Source organism: Miscanthus floridulus, chromosome 8 (assembly GCF_019320115.1).
Source record: "Miscanthus floridulus cultivar M001 chromosome 8, ASM1932011v1, whole genome shotgun sequence".
In the NCBI taxonomy this organism is placed as follows: Eukaryota; Viridiplantae; Streptophyta; class Magnoliopsida; order Poales; family Poaceae; genus Miscanthus; species Miscanthus floridulus.
This window is the reverse complement of record NC_089587.1, coordinates 151,780,815-151,803,699: the sequence shown is the minus strand read 5'-3', so window position 1 is coordinate 151,803,699 and position 22,885 is coordinate 151,780,815. Positions and strand designations below refer to the sequence as shown.

The following is a 22,885-nucleotide window of genomic DNA, read 5'->3' as shown; positions in this document are numbered from 1 at the left end:
AGGGACTTTAATATCCCATACAGCTGACACAAACACAGGTTGAATACCTCTGAAGTTAATAACTTTGTACAATGATTGAGTAGAGTCTCAGATGCCATTTGAAGTAAACTGCAAAAATCAACAAAAGGATTGAGTACAACATTAATAATATCATCGAACTATTTTTTCTTAAGAAAAGAGTAAGGACTTTGTCTTGTCTTGGTGCAAGATACTAATTGAAAAGACGGTTACTTCTTTTATGATCCATGAAATAGGAGAGCAACAAAGAATGTTCATAACTTTTATTTAAATATGTTTCCCCATACATAGGTTCTGATTGTAAAAATCTTATATTTACCTCAATGATCACCTTTGCTTGGTGAGTAGCATTGTTTCTTTGATTAGTCACGTTGGTAATCAGCAGAGTCAGTCTCATTGGTTTTCTGTTAACAATTTTTTATGAATGATAGCTATTACTTATTATAAAGAAGTCTGTTGTAAGAGCAGCAAAACCATAGAAAAAAGTAGTACTTAAAAGAACTTTGAAAAGATCATGTGTGTTTAGTCTAAAAGTGAACTTAAATCCAATATTATAGACTGAAGATTTTTTTTGCTAGCATCCTAATGAGTATGATCTTTGATATCTTATCACTGAATATTTCCAGGAACTGCTTAAAATTTCACAACACACTTACTGGAAAATCTCTACTGAAAGGCTAAGGCCATGTGTGCCAAAATCATTTTATCATTTTATCCTAAACAATTTTTTAGTGTATGACAGCAAAACCTAGGGGTCAATCAGGCATATTTGGCTTTCATGTTTGCATGTTTTGTGTGCACAGATCCAAGATAAAAGTACTGAAGCAGTTCAATCACATTGACCCGTTCGCTGGTCTGAAACTTGGCTGAAACTGGCTGAAAAACACTGTTCCGGCTGAATTGTTGTGAGAGAAAAACACTGTTCTGGCTGAAAAAAGAAGCCAAACAAGCCGAATATGGGGTAAGCCGAACAGGACAGCAAGTAAAAAAAAATGTTTAGATCACAGTACAAGGCCTGTTACCTTTGTACCCCAATCTCACACAGGGTTTGTTCATAGAAAATCAAAATTGGAGAACTCAAACAATGATGTAAGCAATCATAAGAATCTGGTGCCGTCGCCTTGTTTTCCGTGGAGCCCGTAGCAAAAAACTGTAAAGGTTGGCTTAAAACTAAGCGGAATACAGACAATGATGTAAACAATATGTATCATAGTGAAATGATCATAATCTGTAAGTTTAGGTGTTACATGTTGGGATCAGGATTGTTTTAGGGGCTTGAATATAGCATTGAAAAATCCACACATTTTGTGCAAGCAAGCATCCACAGCAGCTTATACTTAATCAGAAACCAAAAAATATCATTGTAGCTTTGTAAGGCAATCTGGTGTTGCAACCTCTGTGTAGGAGCAGAAAAAATATAGAATCGCAAAATCAACCCAGCGGACTAATTGCGGAACTCATAGGTAACCACAGTCATTCAACTGCGAAGCTGACCTATTCCATAGTTCAGACAAAAATTCAGAGTTCAAGCTATATTGCATAAGATACATCAAGAAAAAGAATAATGAGTTCAGATTTAGATAGTGGAAAATGAACTGTTCCACCAAAAATCTGCGCATGACAACAAAAATGGTCTCATAAACAATTTAAAAACATATTAGGTTTACTGATGAAAACAACAATGATATCATAACAAATAAGCATGTAATGAATGACCATGAAAGCAGCTTCCATTTCCGAAGTGACAATAGCTCATACAAAAAGCAGGAGATGCAGTACTTGTGTTGACAGTTTCTTTATCTACAGCGTTATGGGATCAGAATCACACTCCAAGCATTATGTTCCACCACTAAACTGGAGGTGCCTGAGTATACAAGGGAAGAGGAACAATCTATAAGGATTAAGGAACTCGTTTTCTGAGCATCAGATGATCGAAGAGCAGGAAGTATAATGAAAATGAAGGACCAGAATATTTCCATGCATATCCAGGGAATATATGCATGCCTCCAATGCTCACCTCTGACCTCCCTCCGTGCGTCCTCCGCAACGCCCTTCCCTGATTCCAATACAGCAGAAACAAAATGCATTAATCACCAAAACGGAACCAAAGCAATGGCTGTAAATCGCATTAAAAAAACACGCGAAGTCTCTTTGATTGATGACTGAAACTTGATTAAGAGGAACTGATATATTCGAACGAGAAACTCATATCAATCACCTTTGAAAGCACCATGCAGTAAGGAATCCTTACGAGAGATCCGACGGCCCGGCGGCCGACGCTGAGGCGAGGGCTTAAAGATGAGACGCCGTGATCGAGCGAGTCAGCCACGCAGGCGGAGACCTCCTTCGGGTTGGAGGAGCCTTGGAGCGTAATGCCCGGGACGCACGTGAGACGGGACACTGCCAGGTGGTGCGAGGTGTCAATCCAGCGCCGCTCCGCTCATGTCTCTTGCGACGCACGGAACTGTCACCTGGGCGGACGCGCACGCACCCCCGTCTCTGACCGTCCGGCCATGCGCCGCTTGACTACCTCGGGACCGACGTGTCAGCAGCGAACGTTCTCCACGTTACTCTCATCTCAGGCACGCCGCCGATTAGAGAGACAAAGCCGCAAAGCCAAAGGGACCGCAAGCGGCAAAGCCGTTGGCTGCATCTAACTACCGGCGGGGGCCAACGACCTTTGCTTGCTATTGCTTCTCCTTCCCGCATGTTCTCATCCCCTCTCCTCTCCACTCGTCGTCCACCCCTCGTCCCTCGAGCTCTTCACCTTCAACTCCGGATCTGGAAGGCCGAGGAGCAGTCGCATGGTAGAAGAGAAACAGAGCTTTCGAGTCTCCGCTACAGCTTCTTGGTGAGTGCGAGAATTCGGGACGGAGGAGCCGCATCGCTATAATATAACCGGGAAAGCCTCGAGGAGAATTCAGACATGGATGGGTTGCCTAGAGAACTGTGCCTCAAGATCTTCCACCTCCTGGACCACCAGTCCCTCGCTTCTGCTCCCCAAGGTTTGACGCCTCCTCAAAATTATCGCATCCCAATGAGGAATTGGAAGCACGAGTATTGAAATTGCTCTGTCACCCCCCCCCCCCCCCCCCCCCCCCCCCCAAATTTCAGTTTCTCTGTAATTCTGAACTTCCCTTTGTCGGAATTCTTAATGTCCAATTTAGTATATATTTGGTTTCCGTTGACAATTCAGATTTTGATTGTGTATCTCTGTAGACCTCTTCCAAGTCTTAGATTGTCAAATCGGATCGGTTGTATACCCTGTGTTCTGTACAAGCTGAAGCCTGAAAACGTTCCAGGCGTTGCATCGAGTGATAGCTTCATAGCTGATACTACCAGCAGATAGCATGTACTCCGTAGTACAACGGTAGTGATATCTTTTTCAGGTGAGTTACGATGCTGCTCCTGGCTCAGTTTGCAGGAAATGGAGTGCGTTGACCTCCGACGATGAACTGTGGCGCAAGCTGTTCAACGACAGGTGGGGAGCGGACGCCGCAGCGTTCTACGCGCCGGAGGGCTCCAAGTCTTGGAAGGACGTCTTCGTCGTGCAGGACCGGTGCGACCGATACGGACTGTAAGCGACTCACCTCACCTATCTGTTCCACTGCTTCCGATGTTGCCAATTGGCAATCGCCATGTCGAGCAACAGTTGAGCCGTCTCCTTTATTTGGCCTGTGAGTGTGACCGAGCCGCGTTCTTTCTCAGGGGTGTCAGGATCATCAGGGAAGGGAAGGACTACTACCTGATCTACCAGGGCGAGATCCAGAGGTACTTGGGCTCCCGCCAGGACACGGACGGCGACTGCGGCAAGAACGCGCCGCAGCAGGACGCTGGGGACGAGCACCGGCAGATATCCAACCGGATCCTGTTCTTCCTTGGGGATCTGGAGAAAGCCTGTGCGGACGCCAAACGTGTCAAGGCCTGAGCCTGAACACGTGCTAACCTGTGCCCCTGACCATCAGCACATTGTTCAACGCTGTATGACTGTTGTTAATTTGCATAGCTCGTGCATAGTGTTGCTATACTACATGTTAGTATCTCACCTTCAATTCATGTAAGTTGAGCATCATGTTTACGTCAACCTGAAATTATAATTCGAGTCACAACCTTTGTTTGCATTCATTTTTGTCTGTCAATGCGCACACAGACTCTACCGGGCCACAAATGAATACTGCAAAAATAAAAACATGCTTGAGATATGGATGAGTTGCCAGGGGAGTAATAAGTTCCATCATTTTTTTCTGATAAATTGTCACATTCTAAGCATTACCAGATTCCACGAAACAAAGATCAATCGAGCTCGTCTGTAAGATGAGGATAACAGAAGATCAATGTAAGAATCAATGTCAGCTACAACTACGCGTCAATCACATGGGCCAAGGCGCAATTGCATCCTGTGTTGCTGATGTGTTTACTGAGACAATGGTAACATGGGTAGACTATTACTGGTAAGATGCTTTGGTTGAATCAGCATTTCAGAGCAGCTCTTGCCATTTCCAATGCTCCCTCATAGGTCTTGTTGCCCCCAATGAAGCCACTCATATGGACAAACACACAACCAGGAATGCCGGTTTCTGCAGAAAGTCCGTCGTCTCTCATGCCCCTCCACTTCTCTGGCAGAGCCTTTCGGCTCTCAAACCTGTCAGGAGCAACTCCGACTGCTTGGACTCGCCAACTCTTGCTCCTCTCATCCTGCAATTAAGCAGTGAAAATCAAATACATGTAGCAATGATATTGGGTTTTGAGAAGAAAAGGTAAATAACAAGGCTAAAAAATCTACGGAAGCAATTTAAAATTTTATCAGTTCGGACATAACAAAGGAGATGTTACCTTGCTTATGAGATTGAATATGGAGCTATTAGATCAGAGAATACAAAATGTTGGGGAATTCAGCAACAAGTAAAAAAAAAATGTACACTTAAATAAGAGTAGTCCGCTACCAATAGAAACGAGTATACACTTGAACGGTCAGGAACCAGTAAAAAAGTAAGTATACAAAAGCCTGCTTTCCTTTAGTGGCCGAGAAACAAATCATTTCAGGGTTACAGCATAGACTGCTACAAATTGCATCATGTTTGTCTTTCAATAGCATGAGAACTAAGAAGCATCATGAAATTCATGTTGAATTGTAGTCTAAGAAGGGAAGACTCTTACCTGATACAGCACATACTTGGTCAAAGGATCAGTCTTCAGCTCCTCTTCAAGCTCAAATAGATGAAGTTTCCACTGTTGTTGTAGGATAAATGGTCAGCTTACATGTTCGATATGGCAGTCAATCAAAGCACTTTGATAAGCAAGTTCAAAGATATAATGACTAAATTAAATAGCTTGTTACAATCACCAAACATAGGTCAGCCCAAGTTTGAAGATGGTACCTAAAGCACAAACCATGTATTTTCCCTTTTAGGGGGTGCAACGATTTTCAAATGTCTATTTTTACAACACAAGAGCACATGATCTCAGGTCGACATCACAAAATATCATGCACATGAAAGATGGTAAAATAAAACAACCAGACAAGCATAACATTCATGGCTTCCTTTAAATTTAGAAACCAAGCCGAAAAATTGAGTTGTGAACATTGGTGAGATTCATTTTGATATAACACAAAAAGGTCAAGACTTTACCGGGCAGAATCTATCCAAAACCATGATTTCTCCACTTGGGTCAATATTTCCTCTTGATAACAAACACTCCAGGACAATAGACCTTGCCGGTAACCATGATTTAACATGGAAGCGAACACTCTGGCAATGAAGATAGATAATATTGTCATAACAAAAGAGGAGCGATAGCAAACACACAGTCAACCAAGACAGATACTATTGTCATATAAAAAAAGGAGTGATAGCAAACATACCACATAATCTACTAAGCCACTCAGATGGACATAACCAGACAGATAATATTATCATATAAGAAGTGGAGCGAGAGAAAACACATAATCTACTAATTCCTATGCAGTGAATGAACTTAACACAATATGGCACTAAGGCATGAGTCAAAAATGTCAAATACCTCCATAAATTCACTTCCAGCTAGTATCATTGCCTGTTCAAATGCTGCATTCTCCTTCTCAGGTGACTGGTCTGGATCAGTCCAGTCCGGATTAAGGCGCCCAACGCGTGAAGACAAGTGTGTACTGTTCACATACTTTGGTGGTTGATCTGTGTCATATTGATTGATTCCGTTGTCAATCGCATCAAGTGCCTGTAACATGACCAAGGTATTGGGTACTTTAGCACATCGAACAAAAATTAAAAGAACTCATAAACATGGAAGAGAAAAACAGTACTAGATGTGTCTCAAACAAGATTGATGTCAAAAGATGGTCGAGGGATTGAAGCTAGTTAAAGTGGTAATCGAAGAAGACAACTAATGAATTGTATAATTGGTTCATTAACACTTCCTTTTGGACTGAAGAAGTCGATAAATCTCGTCACCTGAATAAGCTAAAAAAGTTTATTCTAAGTGGGACTTCAATAGACATATGTGCATAAACAGATGATGCGTGTTTTACATTGAATCCATCAAAAATTAATTACTAAGCCCACAATTTCCCAACAATGAGAAAGAATATCTGCTGGTATTTCTTCCATTCATAAGATCCAACCAAAAGAATGAATGCAGAAGGTGGGAGAAAACATAATCTAAAGCCTCAATAAGCAAATGGATGCTACCATAAAATTTCCCAGTAGCCAATGTCAGATAAAAGCTTGGGGTTGATGACAGTCACCAATTTTTTATTAAAACAAATTAAAAAGACAGAACAAGGATTAGCGTAGACGTTTACTCATGATACACCCAAAAAAACTACACTGTCAAGTAATCAGATTCACACCTCAACAAAGCTTTTATATATTGAGAGATACAAACGGTGAACATCTTCATGATCTTCATTAACCCCAAGCTCCTTTGCAATTATCTCCTTACCAAAATGCTGCAAAATTAGAGCAAGTTTCAACTATAAGCATTCCATTTCTGTCAGAAATGAAGATAAAACAACTACAAGAATACTAATAACAATCTCCAATGTGCAACTTGTAAGCCTCAATAACTTAGAACATCAAGGCAATGCTGTGCATACAAAATAAAAGCTGTGCGTCCCGTCAAGGATCCACCAGGTGATGTGGTGCAGTTGAAAACCCAACAGCAGATGTTACTTAACTTCATAACAAAATCTTACTTCTCGGGGGATTATATGCAAGTGTTATTGCTGAGGGCAATGGAACTTTGTAGAAAGAAATTCAAAATTAGCATTGTCCATGGGAAGTACCTTGTAGACAAGTCCAGCACTGCTAAGTTTTGTGTTGAATCCATGTCCAAAAACCTCACTGAAGCCCTTCTGGTGATGATCATAGCGATGCCGACTGGGATCATAGACACCCCCAACATCAAGAACAGCATCCAATGTATCAAGGATCTATATCGAACTTCAAGAAATGGAGGCAAACACATGAGTGCAGTTGCAGGATGCAGCCCTATTATTGCACTTATATACCAACAATAGACTTTAGGTAATGAACAAATGGATTATTTACCATGTGTGCAAAGGCAATTCAACAGTGTATTAAACCAATCGACCCATTTAGCAAAATAGACAGGTTGAATTTATGTCCCAGGTGACAGGACGAAGTACACACATTCACTAAATTTCTAAGGTTTCAATTCAGACCTTGTAATATAGCGGTATGAAATCTAAGGGGGGTGTTTGGTTCAAGGAATGGATTTTGGTGGAATCAATACATAACTCATGCCTCGACTAATTATTAGCTTATGAGGACTAATTATTAGCTTGTGAGGATGAAGTGGTGATAGATCAACCCATCCATTCCTCAAACCGCACAAAAAAGTGACAAGTGAGAAGATCCCCATTCCTCAAACCAATCAACACCTAAGCAAGTGCATGGGTACAGCTGATGTGTTAGGGAGAGGGAAAAAACATCCTTATCGATTATTCTGACGGTATTTTTGCACATGAGCTTACGAAATTTGGAGATATCAACACCATTCAGCAACATAAATTCGCATCTAGGGACGTGTGGATAGTCCACTCAACGTGTAAAGTCTATGAATGCTCGCATACAGACCTCAGAACCAGCCAACACTCACTGTCACCGCCCCAAAGTCATTCGAGAAGTTATTTTTTTTTAAAAAACATGAAACTGGGGGGGAGCACGCAAGAATGCTAGGATAATCGAGCCGGTAGCCGCGAGAAAGTGACCTGGGAGTCGCGGGTGCGGACGACGTCGGCGCCGGCGAACTGGGAGGTGAGGCGGATGAGGAAGCAGCCAAGCGCCTCATCGCAGTGGAAGCTGCCGTTGTGGGTCCCCACGCGCTTGCCGCTCCCCGCGCCGTCGCCGTCGGCGGCGGCGGACGAGTAGACCCTCAGCCTCTTCGGCGAGGCGGCTGCCGGCGAGAGAGACGCCATGGTGGAGAAAGGGTTTCGGATTTGGGATCGCGCGATGCCTAGGAGAGGAGACGTGACGGCTCGCTGCGACAGCCTACAGGCGGCGGCGAGCATACTAGTCTTCCCCGTGAGATGCGAGCGATGGGATGAGGTAGGGTTTTGTAGGGGCTTTTCGCTATGTGCTATTTTGATGTGCTCCCGTTTATTTATTTGTTTATTTTTATTACAGTATTACTAATGCAAATGTCTCACTGTTTGCAATAGAGCTGCAGCGCATGGAAATATTGTATATTTCGAAACAAATAAAAAAGATGATATTTTATCACTGAGTTAGGCATTTCTTCTGCTCAATTTGACAAAGAAATTAGCTAAAAAAGCAAAGGTGTACTGCTTAATTCTTAGAAGAAAGTGTTCAGTTGATTTTGCATGTCGCCATTTCTGCATTGCTAATGTGTTCCCATGTCATTTATTTACAAGAAAAAACAAAATCAGGTTGTCTAAAGCTTATGCAAAAAGAAATTCGTGAAAGCCAGCATTACCCAGCCCAAAAAAGTGTCCGAGCATAACAACCCAACATGAGATTCAAATAAGGCCTATATTCTCATCAATTTCGTGCCTTGTTGTAAATGGGCTTAAGATATGAGGTCCACCCAACCCATTTACATTCCCCTAAAAAAAATACAACCCATTTACATGAAGGTGCATGATCTGTTCGGCCTTGACATGAAGCTGAGGTCCACCCAGCCCATTATCATGAAGGTGCATGATCTGTTCGTCCTTGACATGAAGCTGAAATTAGGTGGGAAAAATCTATCCCACCTATTTGGACTGTCATCGTATTATGATTTTTCTCCTTGAACTCTAAAACACATCTTACTGTCAAGACCATTTAAATTACTTTTCTTTCCTGATTTGGAGTGGTTTTGAAGGTTGTTTGTCTTTTTATTGAAGAAATTCAATAAATACTTGACAAGATCTTTAAAACACAAAAAATATCTCTAAAAAATTCAACCAAAATCTTAGAAAAAGTTTGGAACACGAAATCAAATATATTTTTAGAGCTCATGAAAATATCTCGAGATGCTTCAAAAAAAATATTTAACTCTAGAAAAATGAAAAAATAACAAATATATATATATATATATATATATATATATATATATATATAACATTCTAATTGACATTTAAACGTGTTTTAAAAACTTTAGCAATAAAAAACATAATACGCAACCAGCACTGATGCATATTCGCAAAAAAACTATGCATTCAATATTAATGTATGTGTATTTCATATTTTTGTCGAGCAAAGTTTTAAAACATGTTTATACATATACATCAATTAAAAAAATTGAGAGTTTTCTAGAAACTTTCCTGTTTTCCTAGAGCTTAGTTTTTGAAGTTTCAAAATATGTTTTTATGAGATTTAGATGTTTTTATTTGGATTTATCGTAACCCATTCTATCTCTAGATTTTTTCTGAATTTTTAAATCTTAGAGACATTTTTTGTGCTTTAAATTCTTATCACTTACCAAAGTTTTTAACTAAAAAAGAACAAAACTGCCTTCAAACCTACTCCAAAGAAAGATAATTTGAGGGGTTTTGAGAATCCAAATCAAACGGTAAGATGTTTGGTTTTAGATTTTGAGAAGACAAAATTAGAGTACGACATTAGTTTAAGGAAGACTTTTTCCGAATTAAGGTCACTCGGGTCCAACCGTCCAAGATCCAAACAATGTATGAGCCCTGGTTTAGTTCGCGAAATTTGGATTTCAGGGCTACTGTAGTACCTTCGTTTTTATTTGGCAAATAGTGTCCAAACATTGACTAATTAGGCTTAAAACGTTCGTCTCGCAATTTCCCACCAAACTATGCAATTAGTTTTTCTTTTCGTCTACATTTAATGCTCCATGCACGGCCACAAACATTCGATGTGACAAGTACTGTAGCAACTTTTTGGATTTGGGGTCCAACTAAACAAGGGCTGAGACTCATTCATGCAACACTCGTAACTTTTTCGCGATCGTGTGACTCCTAATTACTTTGATGACCAATGTATCAGGCTAACTGCTGAGATACGCACAAACTGACTTGATGGATCAAAACTTTCTGATTTCTGATTCGGATTCAACTATCCACGATTCGTTATCCCACCAGTGACTTCGATTTTTTGTCGTATACCGCTTCCCTTTTCTCGCCTACCCGGCTGATACTCCGACACTGTGCGTGTGCTACAGTCCGAGATCTAGGCTGGCCTAGGTGTCGGCTACAGTAAGTTGTCAGCCGGCAGCAGCAGCCAGCAGAACAGCGCCTTGTTTAGATGGGGTTAGGAATCAGTATTTAACACTGTAGCATTTTCGTTTATATTTGATAATTATTGTCCAATCATGACCTAACTAGGCTTAAAAGATTCGTCTCGTAATTTATAATCAAATTATATAATTAGTTATTTTTTTATCTACATTTAATACTACATATATATATGTCCAAAGATTTGATGTGATAGAAAGAGTGAAAAAACTTACAATATAGACAAGGCCAGGCTCAAAGGCAAACGATATTGACGGCGACGGACTGACGGGTGACCACTGATTCCGCCTGCTAGCCACTGTTTCTGCCACTGCCGCTGCCACCTTTTCTTTAGTGGAGCAGCTGGAGCCAGTGCACCGGCACGGCGGCACCGACCGGCGCCCGGCCGCTCGGGGTCTCGTCGTGTGTGACCAATCGAGCATATGGCTCGATCTCGGCAGGTCGCACGTCTCCTTTTCTCCGATTAATCATGCACCCGAGCGTGCTGCGCCAAGGGCATGTGTACGCTCGCCAGCATGCATGTCGGCAACTCGGCGTGCACGGGCGGGCGCCTGTGATGCGTTTGGCGGTCCCTCCCGGTTAATGAACAGCTGATGATGCGACGCAAGAATCAAGAATGTAACAGCGGGCCCTGCTCTGTTTTCCCCCAGGCGCGTTTTGTTAGCTGGTTACCGTTCGGCTTGCCCATATTTCGACTTTAATTAGAACAGTGTTTTTCTCTCACAATAATTCAGCCAGAACAGTGTTTTCAGTCAGTTTCAGCCAAAATTCAGATCAGTGAACGGAGCCTGGCTTAGCCGCGTGCTCCCACCAAGCCAATTTTCTGGCTTTTTGGTTGTCTATGCTTTCTACTACGTAGGTCTGACTAGTCTCAGAGTGTGTTTGGTTATCTGGTTTGTTTTTTATACAGTCATCTCTTCTGCGAATTGGTAAGGTTATCCGTTTGAGGCATTTCATCCAACAAGTCACGTTCCTTGTTTTGCAATTCAGTTCACTCAGTAATTCTACACCATGTTTTCACTCACAAAGTAAAAACCTTGCTCCTGTGACCTCCGAGAACGGCATAATGACTGCATAATGTCAAGAGATCGATGCAATGCTGTACAAACTTAAAGACATATGGCCATGTTCGGTTTATCCCATATTCGGCTTGTTCGACTTTTTTTTTAGCCGGAACAATATTTTTCTCTCACAACAATTCAGCTGGAACAGTATTTTTCAGCCAATTTCAGCCAAGTTTCAGACCAGCGAACGGAGCAATTATGCATAATGTCCCCAGGCCGAGGAGCGGGGCGTGGCCAAGGAGGCTGCCGCCATGATTCGTCCTCCTTTGCGTGCCGTGTTGTCGGCCGGTAGGTGAGGGGCGGGGTGGTGAGGAGAACCAACACTGGGCTGGCTCGGGCCTGGCTCTAGAAAAACGCCCGACTCCTATGTTTTTTTTAGCCAGCCAAGACACCCGAGTGACTTGCTAGAGTCTGGCTAGGAGGTATATTCAGCCAACTAAACGGACTGAAATTGGCTCCAGCAAGTCTGGTTAGGGGATGGCCAGTGAACCAAGTGATGCCCCATTTGTTAATAGCAATCGGTTAATTCGTTAGTGATCAGATTGGTCCACGTAGTCTGTTTGCACGAGCCGAATGGATTGAAAATTGAAGGATGATGGTGTCTGAACGGTTAAGTCAAAACTGTAGTGCACGACCAAAATATAAATAGAGTTAAATGCATGGTGGTTCACTTAGGTCCATCAACTTTGAAAGTGGGTTTTTGGGTTCATAAACTTTTAAAATAATTCGATACAGGTCCATAACTATTTATTTAACCTTAAATCCAAAGTACATTTGCAGAAAACCCCTGCCTTTTTTTATCTTCTGACGTGGTCGCCGAACATCGACCGGCCGCTGGTGACGATCTTGTCGGTGTGCGCCTGGACGGGCATCCGGTGCAGCGCGGCCGGGCGTGTGGTCGCCGTCGACATCGCCAACATGAACGTGTCCGCCAGCGGCGCGGCGCCCGTCTCGGTCCACGTGACGGGGCTCGGCGCTCTCGAGAGCCTCTCGCTGGCCGGGAACGGCATCGTGGGCGCCGTCGCCATCGCGTCGCCGCTCCCGGCGCTGCGCCACGTCAACGTGTCCGGGAACCAACTGAGCGGCGGGCTCGACCTCGACGGCGGCTGGGACTTGGCGTCGCTTCCCGTGCTCGAGGTGCTGGACGCCTACAACAACAACTTCTCGTCCCCGCTCCCGCTTGGCGTCGCGGGACTGCCGAGGCTCCGGTACCTGGACCTCGGCGGCAACTACTTCACGGGCGAGATCTCGGCGGCATACGGCGCGATGCCCGTGGTGGAGTACCTGTCCCTCAACGGCAACAACCTGCAGGGCGCATCCCGCCGGAGCTCGGCAACCTCACCACGCTCCGGGAGCTCTACCTGGTGGTACTACAACATGTTCGACGGCGGCATCCCGCCGGCGCTCAGCGCGCTGCGCAACCTCACCGTGCTGGACGTCTTTAACTACGGCCTCACGGGGCGGGAACCCGCGTAGCTCGGCGCGCTCGCATCGCTCGACACGCTGTTCCTCCACATGAACCAGCTCTCCCAGCCCATCCCGCCGGAGCTCGGCAACCTCACGTCGCTCACCGCGCTGGACCTCTCCAACAACATGCTCACGGGCGAGGTCCCTCGCTCGCTGGCGTCGCTCACCTCGCTCAGGCTGCTCAACCTGTTCCTGAACCGGCTCCATGGCCCAGTGCCCGACTTCATCGCCGCGCTCCTCTCGTGACTCGCCCATGTCGCTCATCGTGCTCCAATTGTCGATACGGGACCCACAGGATACCCCACAAAGGAGAGAGAAGATCTAGTCTAACTAGGATTCTTCCCTTGTAATCCTAGTAGTAGTACTATTCAGTAATCCTACTAGAGAACTCTCATTGTAAACCAACTAGGACTCTGGCCTCCTGACTATATAAAGGAGGGCAGGGCTCCTAGGCGGGAGGACGACGGTACAACACAACATATCACAATCAATCCAACGCAAAGGCTAACGCCGATTGGACATAAGGTTATTACTCGATCCACGATCGAGGGCCTGAACCAGGATAAATTGACTGTCTCTTGCGTTAACCATCGAGTTCAGCATACGCCGAAGCCCGAACATACTGCCCCGGGTACCCCCGTGGCAGGCTATCGGTGGTAAAACATCGACAGCTGGCGTACCAGGTAGGGGTTTTTCGGTGACTTTGCATCCGAGAGCTCGATGGACCTCGATAACATGATCTTCCCGACGGGATCAACTTTCATCTTCGGCTCATGGATCTGCGAGGCGGACAACTACGGCAGGCTTCAAAGCCATCTCCTCAAAGATCCAGATCATCATGAAGAATTTCCTATTTCGACAATTACGACGGATCAGCTCACCAGAAGATTCGCGCAGCTCATAATATCCGATTCGAATAAGATTTCACGGCTACGCGCATCCGACTCGAATTCAAGCTCCGTGTCCAAGATGAAGCCTTATTCGAGTGCTTTCAAGAAACCGAGTTCTTTTTTGGCAGGATTCCAGAGCACAACCCAAAACAACTCGGATTACTCTCAGAGTTCTTTCAAAAAGTCGAGTTCTTTTCCATTTGGGCTCGACAACATGACAAAATCCTATCAGGGACAGATCGAAAGGTCTTTCAATCCAATGCTTGGGATACCACTGACAGGAGCCCAGGAGGGTCTCGTGCTAACGATAACATCGCAAGACTGTATCATCCACTGGCCAGGTTCCATTCCTGAAGATAGCGGAACCCAACTAGTTGGCACAACAACAACAGCTATTCTACCTTACCAAGAAGGAGACTCGATCTGCGACATCGAGGCATCTACTGAAATCATCAGCAACTCTATGAAAACTAACACCAATAACAGGATGGCTCACGCACGGGAAGTACTCATGGTTCGACGTCCTCGGTCACCATTAAAACCCCCAGAAGCACCTGATGTCAGGTCGTCAGATGAATCAGAATCCAACATATCACCCTTTGCCTAGGGCTACGATGGAGAAACCGAGAGTCAGAAACAGGCTAGAGAAAGGAAAAACAAGTTGAAGCAAGGGCGCCAAAACCGCGCTAGGCAGCGCAGGGAAGCCTGGATCAGATACGAGTCAGATTTGGCTAAATACGACAAAAGAAAATCACAACAAGAAGTCAAAGAAAGACGCACGGTGAATACGCCTTACGATAAGATTCGAGAAGCATTAGAAGAACTTAGGGCAACTTCACATCACAGAGAGAAGTATGAACAGCTCCAGGACTTGCTCCGGTCGACGATCCCAAGAACGCATGAAGAGAGAGCCCGATCAAGACTACCCGCCAGATCAACAACCCACAGGCAAGAAGATCAAAATCAAAGGAAGTCCGCTTTTGAAAGACTTGGGCCAGGTGGAAGCCATAACGGAGAAAGTAGGAAGGAACATAATCAAGGCCACCAATTTGAACAACCAAGAAAGACCAGGAGTAGGGTGCCTACCCAGACAGCCTCGCAGACTTATTCCCATCAAAACAACACTTGGCCAGAAGAAGGAGCCGAATCCGAATTCAAAGAAGCCGGAACGCACGACAGATTCCCCTGTTTCGCAAACAGGTTGGCATCAGTACGATTACCTCACAAATTCAAACCGTCTAACCACTCCAAGTATGATGGCAAAACCGAACCAAGGCAATGGCTCAGAATATATTCACAATCAATTGAACTAGCCAGAGGAGACGGTGATATCAAAACCTTGTTCTTTCCCATGGCACTAGAAACTATGCCCCTCCAATGGTTCGACAAGTTAAATCCAGGGTCTATCAGAAATTGGGAGGACTTGCAAAGAGCTTTTTGTGAAAATTTTGCAGGAATCATTACACACCCAATCACTCATGCAGAACTGAAAGGACTCAAGCAAAAGGGAGGCGAAAGTCTTAGAAATTACTATCGACGATTCGGCGAATTACGGGCTCAAGTGCATGACATCATCGAACGAGAAGTAATTGAAGCTTTCTCTCACGGAATCATGGCTAGGTGGCAATTTCAAGATTTCTGCAAAGAAAATCCAAGAAACAATGAAGAATTCAGGCGAACAGTGGAAAAGATGATTACTGCAGAAGAAAAACACGAGAGAGGTTTTCGGATAGAAGCAACCAGGACAACCCGGACAAGCAAAATCATCGAAACAGCAGACATCAAGAAAGGAAACGTAGACCAGACAATACCATGGCAATGGCCGACAAATCAAAGAAGTTTTTCAAACCCAGAAGATATGATGACATTGAAAACATACGTTGCCCATTGCACCCTAATGGGAGGCACACCATCGGAAATTGTTACACTTTCAATGATCGATACGCAAGAAAAGATAGTAAGGAGAACACCAAAGAGGACAATCAGAAAAAAGACGAAGACAACCACGAGGACAAAGGATTCCAAAAACCCAGGGGAACGGTAGCAGTGATCTTCTCAGGGGCTCCAGATTGCAGAAGCAAACATCAAGAAAAACTAGCACTACGGACTATCATGACAGCAGAACCAGCTACACCAAGATATCTCAATTGGTCACAGTATCCTATCCAATTTACCAGAGAAGACCAATGGAGTAGCGTGGGAAACGCAGGCCATTATCCACTGGTGCTAGATCCAACTATTGCTGGTATGACTGTCACCAAAGTATTAATCGACGGGGGAGCCGGACTCAACATCATCTTTTCGGAAACACTAAGGAAGATGGGACTACAACTCGCCGGGATGATCACACCAACAAGCACACCTTTTTACGGAATAGTACCCGGCAAAGCAGCCATGCCGCTCAGACAAATTACTCTACCAGTCACTTTTGGAACACCCTCAAACTACCGTACGGAATTCATCAAATTTGAGGTGGCGGACTTTGAGTCATCATACCACGCGATTCTTGGACGACCAGCACTAGCGAAATTCATGGCGATACCGCATTACCCGTATTTGCTGCTCAAGATGCCAGGACCTAATGGAGTACTTTCCCTTCGAAGTGACTTGAAACGCGCCTTTGACTACGATGTTCAAGCAATCCAGATTGCAGCTAGAGCACAAGATGACCAAAGTAAAAAAGAAATAGCCACAATTGCTGTAGAGATAAGCCAAGAAGAATTAGAAATACCGGCTAAAAAGCCCAGCATCATCATGCCACCAAAAGAAGCCGATGTCAAGCAGATCGACCTGGGTACTGGCGATACCTCCAAGACGGCCACTATCAGTGCTCACCTCTCGGCAAAATAGGAACGTGCGCTCACCAACTTTCTTCGGGACAACAAAGATATCTTCGCTTGGAAGCCGGCCGACATGCCAGGTGTCCCAAGAGAGTTGGCTGAGCACAGAATTGATGTTAATGAAAGCTCCAAGCCTATAAAGCAACGGCTACGACGATTCTCACCCGACAAAAAGGCAGCGATTAAAAAGGAAATCACAAAACTGATGGCAGCCGGATTCATCAGAGAAATCCTTCATCCAGACTGGCTAGCAAACCCGGTCCTTGTGCAGAAGAAGAACACAAACGAGTGGCGTATGTGCATTGACTACACAGATCTCAACAAACATTGCCCAAAAGATCTGTTCGGGCTACCACGTATTGACCAGATAGTCGACTCAACAGCATGGTCTGCACTATTATCCTTTCTCGATTGCTATTCAGGATATCACCAGATCGCATTAAAAGAACACGACCAGAGCAAGACATCTTTTATTACTCCGTTCGGTGCTTACTGTTACAAGACCATGTCGTTTGGACTAAAGAACGCCGGCGCCACATACCAAAGAGCTATCCAAACTTGCCTTGGGGATCAAATCGGTGAAAATGTGAAGGCATACGTGGATGATGTAGTGGTGAAAACGAAGAACTGAGACACTATGATTGAAGATTTAGAGCAAACATTCGAAAACTTGAAGAGATGGAGATGGAAGTTGAACCCAAATAAATGTGTATTCGGGGTTCCTTCAGGACAACTACTCGGATTTTTGGTTAGTCAGCGCGGGATTGAAGCCAGCACTAAGCAAATTCGAGCTATAACAGAAATGGGCCCACCTAGAAGTATCAAAGATATGCAGAAACTAACAGGATGCATGGCGGCCCTCAACCGTTTCATATCAAGACTCGGCGAAAAGGGGTTACCTTTTTTTAAACTACTAAAAAAGACAGACAAGTTTGAGTGGACAAAGGAGGCCGACGAAACCTTCGAGAAACTTAAGGCATACCTCACATCCTCACCAATTCTCACACCCCTAAGGAAAGACAAAGACTTGATGTTATACATTGCGGCGACTACTGCTGCGGTCAGCACGGCAGTAGTCGTAGAAAGAGAAGAAGAAGAATGCGTGTATAAAGTACAACGACCCATGTACTACATCAGCGAAGTATTATCTGAATCAAAAATACGGTACCCGCATGTACAAAAACTACTCTACGCCCTATTGATCACTTCACGCAAGCTTCGTCACTATTTTGAAAGCCACTAGATCACAGTAGTGATAGACTTCCCGCTCGGGGACATCTTACACAATAGAGATGCAATAGGACGCATATCAAAATGGGCAGTCGAACTCGGAGCTCTTAACATCAATTTCACCCCGCGGAAGGCAATCAAATCTCAAGCCCTTGCCAATTTTGTGGTCGAGTGGACAGAGATTCAACAGCCTTTATCAGATACAATCCTTGACCACTGGAAGATGTACTTTGATGGGTCACTCAAACTAGGCGGAGCCGGTGCAGGCGTCCTCCTCATTTCTTTAGAAGGAAAACAACTCAAGTACGTCCTTCAGATATTATGGCAAGCTACAAATAACGAAGCAGAATATGAAGTCCTCATCCACGGGCTACGAGTGGCAATTACCCTCGGAATAAAAAGATTACTCGTATATGGCGATTCAGCAGTAGTCATCAACCAAGTCAACAAAGATTGGGATTGCACCAAAGAAAACATGGGTGCTTACTGTGCTGAAATACGAAAACTCGAAAAACATTTCCAAGGATTAGAAATTTTACACGTCCTATGCGATTCCAACATTGCAGAAGATGTCCTTGCCAAGCTCGGATCAGACAGAGTGAAGGTTCCACCCGGCGTATTCATAGAAGAGCTATCAGTTCCCTCTATCAAACAACTCGATAAAACAACACATGAAATTCAGGCTAAAAGCATTCAAATCTTGGTAATCAACACTTCATGGAGCTAAGTTTTCATCGACTATTTCAAAGAAAATAAATTGCCAGCAGATAAAGCAGAAGCCACCCAAGTTGTTCGTAGAAGCAAAAACTACGTCCTAGTAGGAGATAGACTTTACAGAAGAGCAGCATCATCAGGAGTACTCCTAAAATGTGTCTCATTTGAAGAAGGCAAAGAGATCCTAGACGAAATACACTCAGGTTGCTGTGGAAATCATGCCGCCTCAAGGACACTGGTTGGCAAAGCATTTCGCACCGGATTCTACTGGCCAACCGCTTTGAAAGACGCAGAAGAACTTGTCAGAAAATGCAAAGGTTGCCAAATGTTTGCAAGACAAGCCCATGTACCAGCTCATAATCTTATCTGCATCCCACCCGCTTGGCCTTTTTCCTGCTGGGGGCTGGATCAAGTAGGACCCCTGAAGAAAGCAAAAGGCGGCTTCGAGTACATCTTTGTAGCAATCAACAAGTTCACCAAGTGGATTGAATACAAACCACTCGCGAAATACAGCGCAATTAAAGCAGTCAAGTTCATCCAAGACATTACGCACCGCTTCGGCATGCCCAATCCAATCATCACAGATCTAGGCTCCCCCTTCACAGCTATAGAATTTAAGAGCTGGGCACAAGACTGTGGTTTCAGTATAGACTATGCGTCTGTTGCACATCCAGAAGCCAACGGACAAGTAGAAAGGGCTAATGGACTCATACTAGCTGGATTAAAACTAAGGTTATACGAAGAACTAGTGGACTATGGGTCCAAATGGATTGAAGAATTACCAAAAGTAGTATGTAGGCTACGAACTCAAATAAGCAGAGCAACAGGCTACTCACCCTTCTTCCTAGTTTACGGGTCAGAGGCCGTACTGCCTGCCAACTTGATCTAGACATCACCAAAGATAGAACAATACGATGAAGAAGAAGCAGAACACACAAGAAGATTAGAACTCGACAGCTCAGAAGAAGTCAGAGTAAACGCCACCCTCAAATCAGCCAGATACCTACAAGGTCTAAGATGACACTACAACAAGAGTACCCATCCTCGATCACTACAAGTCGGAGACTTAGTGCTAAGAAGGATACAAAAGACTGACGGACGACATAAGCTACTCATGGGAAGGTCTGTTCATTGTCACAAAAGTCACCGGACCAGGCACATACAAGTTAATAACCGAAGATGGAAAAAAGTCAGCAATACATGGCACATCAGCCAGCTAAGAAGATTCTACGCGTAAAAACAACTCAAGAAAAAACAGATATGCAAGCCACAAGGGACCAACGTTCACAATCGACGAAGGACAATATTCTTCAACAACATATGTATTAGTTTATATTCATGATCAATAAAGATGATATTCATCCACAGCATGTCTTGTCATGACTCCCAACGAGTTGTTTTCACGAAACAAAAAGCAAAATGGCTGAAAACATGCCTGAGCATCCTGGCCGAAAGCAAAATAGCTGAAAAGACGCTTGAGCCCGCCAATAAGGGTAGCTAAAAGCTAACACCCGAAATAAAAAGCAAAATGGCTGAAAACATGCCTGAGCATCCCGGCCGAGAGCAAAATAGCTGAAAACACGCTTGAGCCTACCGATGAGGGTAGCTAAAAGCTAACACTCGAAACAAAAAGCAAAATGGCTGAAAACATGGCTGAGCATCCCGGCCGAGAGCAAAATAGCTGAAAAGACGCTTGAGTCCGCCGATGAGGGTAGTTAAAAGCTAACACCCGAAACAAAAAGCAAAATGGCTGAAAACATGCCTGAGCATCCCGGCCGAGAGCAAAATAGCTGAAAACACGCTTGAGCCCGCCGATGAGGGTAGCTAAAAGCTAACACCCGAAACAAAAAGCAAAATGGCCGAGAACATGCCTGAGCATCCCGGCCAAGAGCAAAATAGCTGAAAAGATGCTTGAGCACACCAATGAGGGTAGCTAAAAGCTAACACCTAAAACTAGTCGACCGAAATTGAACTTCAAAAGACCCTCCAGCTCTTCGTTCCGAAAAGCAAGAGGCTCGGGAGCTACATCCAGATAGGAATACTTTTTCCTCAGAAAAGCACAAGCGCCACTCAAAAAAGCATTCGGATGCCGAAGTTCATCAAGGCAACATTCTATGCTGAGTCATTTTTACATAGCGCGGACGAAAGGTTGTCAACACAAAGATTTACATCTAACAAGTCATAGCGTGGACAAAGCACTCGACGGATCACAAAAGAGGAAGAAAAGAAAAGTACTCGACAAATCGAGGGGTCTCGTCAGGAAAACGCACAGAGTTGTTTTGCGGAACAGAGACGAAAACGGGACAAAGTACTCAGCAAGTCAAGTAACTTCGACCACACCCAGGCAAAGAATACATCAACGAAAATAAAGAATCTTCATTTAAAGTGGAGTGTAATATTACAAGGGGCTGATCAATCGGATGAGGCATTGTCATCAGGAAGGGAAATGTCAATATTTAGACTGTCTACAACCCTACTGGCTAAACCTTCGACCTCAGGCTCCATCCTCTCAACGACGTCAAGGTATTCTTGGCTTTTAGCCTCCTCTGCTATCTTGGACAGAGGTGCCTCTGGAGCAAGGACCCGGACCTAGGCCAGCACATTCTTGGTACATACTTGAGCACACTTCTTCGTGAACTCTTGGAAACGAGTCGGAATCCGGGGAATGAACTACGCCCAAGATTGCCCGTCATCCGCTAGAGTCCAGAGAACATCGGCTACTCAACGAAAAGATTTCCACAAAACATTCCAATTTTCAGTAGCCGTCGCCAACTTCCCGGACAAGCCTTCAATAGTTTTTTGGGCCTACACAAGATCTCTATCAGCTCCACGCCTAATCAGCTTAGCAAGGGCGAGTTCTTCCTCAGCATGAGTAATTACCTCCTCAGCCTTATTATGACTAGAGCGGACAAGAGCCTTCATTTCATCGATACTCTCCGAGAGCTTCTGCTTCTCAACTCGGAGAACTAGACAAGACACCCAAAAGCAAGTCAGCGAAAAAAGAAGTCAAAATACAAGAAGAAACAGGCAGAACCCGTGGCACCTTTGCATTCATTCTTCGTAGACTCCACCGCGGCATCTCTCTGCTTCTCCGTCTCCACTACCCGGGCACGAAGGGTCTTCTCCTCCTTCTGGTGCATTTGACGCTCTATCTCCAACTCAGCCCGGAGAAGGTCGAGATCGGCTTTCAGAGCGTCCACCTCAGAAGACAACTTTCTCTCATTTTCAGATGAGAAAAAGAAGCCAGAATGATCACGAGAGAAAGACTGAGCAAAAAGAGGCAAAGAGAAACAAGACGTAAGGACAGAAGAAAAACAAGCACGCAAAAAAGGAGTGGCAGTAAAACCTACCTGGAGCTTTTCACCAAAAGAAGTCATGAGGGTCGACAAGCTCCCCCAAGCTGTGGTCAGCTCTGACAACCGATGGGTGGCATCGAACTGTTGCACCATGTCATCGGAAAAAGAGGGACCGCCGGAAGCAAGAGAAGGGGAAGGATAGGCCGGCTGGGGCGAAGAAGGAGCGACCAAAGCAACCTCCAGGGAGGCCAGAGCCAAACCCTCAGAAGGACCCGGCACGACGGCCACAGTCACCTCCGGAGCGGCCAAGTCCGCAACTTCGCCAGGTAGCTCCGAAGCCCCCGCAGCAACTTCATCAACAGAATGTTGTGAGTCCTGAGGCTCAGAACTCGTTGGCACGACGGGAGGCAGAGAAGAAGTCAATGAAGAAATGAGAGAAGACGAAACACTAAAAAGTGATAAAAGGAAGCACCGATAAGAACCAGAAGAAGGAAGATAGAAGCCAAAAAGATAAAAGCCAGAATTTGCTCACCCGACCACTTTCTTTTTCGCAAAGCCAAAAGAAGGCCTCGTAGGGGGAACCACGACGGTGAAAACGTCCCCACCACCTGGCGATGGGAGCAGGATAGCCGACAACGGAGCCGCG

The 22,885-nt window shown here is 44.6% G+C and overlaps 3 protein-coding genes and 1 long non-coding RNA gene across 5 annotated transcripts; 2 read left to right on the top strand and 2 right to left on the bottom strand.

Moving 5' to 3' along the window:
- Positions 1–869: 869 nt before the first annotated feature.
- Positions 870–2,533, bottom strand: LOC136477376 (uncharacterized). Its single transcript, XR_010764001.1, has 4 exons — positions 2,237–2,533; positions 2,036–2,074; positions 1,798–1,882; positions 870–1,168 (listed from the first exon to the last, which is right to left on the bottom strand). It is a non-coding gene; the product is annotated as an uncharacterized lncRNA (long non-coding RNA).
- Positions 2,534–2,723: 190 nt separating this feature from the next.
- Positions 2,724–4,141, top strand: LOC136477375 (F-box protein SKIP31-like). The gene is made up of 3 exons (XM_066475521.1): positions 2,724–3,023; positions 3,436–3,595; positions 3,727–4,141. Exons 1-3 carry the CDS (start codon positions 2,945–2,947, stop codon positions 3,944–3,946), a joined length of 459 nt encoding a protein of 152 aa, XP_066331618.1. The 5' UTR covers positions 2,724–2,944; the 3' UTR covers positions 3,947–4,141.
- On the bottom strand, positions 4,064–8,587 carry LOC136477371 (uncharacterized). Of its 2 annotated transcripts, XR_010763996.1 has the most exons (8): positions 8,246–8,587; positions 7,298–7,444; positions 6,863–6,961; positions 6,040–6,231; positions 5,649–5,768; positions 5,176–5,247; positions 4,292–4,713; positions 4,064–4,192 (listed from the first exon to the last, which is right to left on the bottom strand). XR_010763996.1 is itself a non-coding variant. In XM_066475514.1 (7 exons), exons 1-7 carry the CDS (start codon positions 8,543–8,545, stop codon positions 4,489–4,491), a joined length of 1,155 nt encoding a protein of 384 aa, XP_066331611.1. In that variant the 5' UTR covers positions 8,546–8,587; the 3' UTR covers positions 4,229–4,488. The 2 variants fall into 2 exon arrangements, 1 of the variants encoding a protein (XP_066331611.1); XM_066475514.1 differs by lacking the exon at positions 4,064–4,192 and having other exon boundaries at positions 4,229–4,713.
- Positions 8,588–12,720: 4,133 nt separating this feature from the next.
- LOC136470014 (leucine-rich repeat receptor-like kinase protein FLORAL ORGAN NUMBER1) lies at positions 12,721–13,278 on the top strand. Its single transcript, XM_066467994.1, has one exon. The coding sequence runs from the start codon at positions 12,721–12,723 to the stop codon at positions 13,276–13,278; it is 558 nt and encodes a 185-aa protein (XP_066324091.1).
- The last annotated feature ends 9,607 nt before the right edge of the window (positions 13,279–22,885 follow it).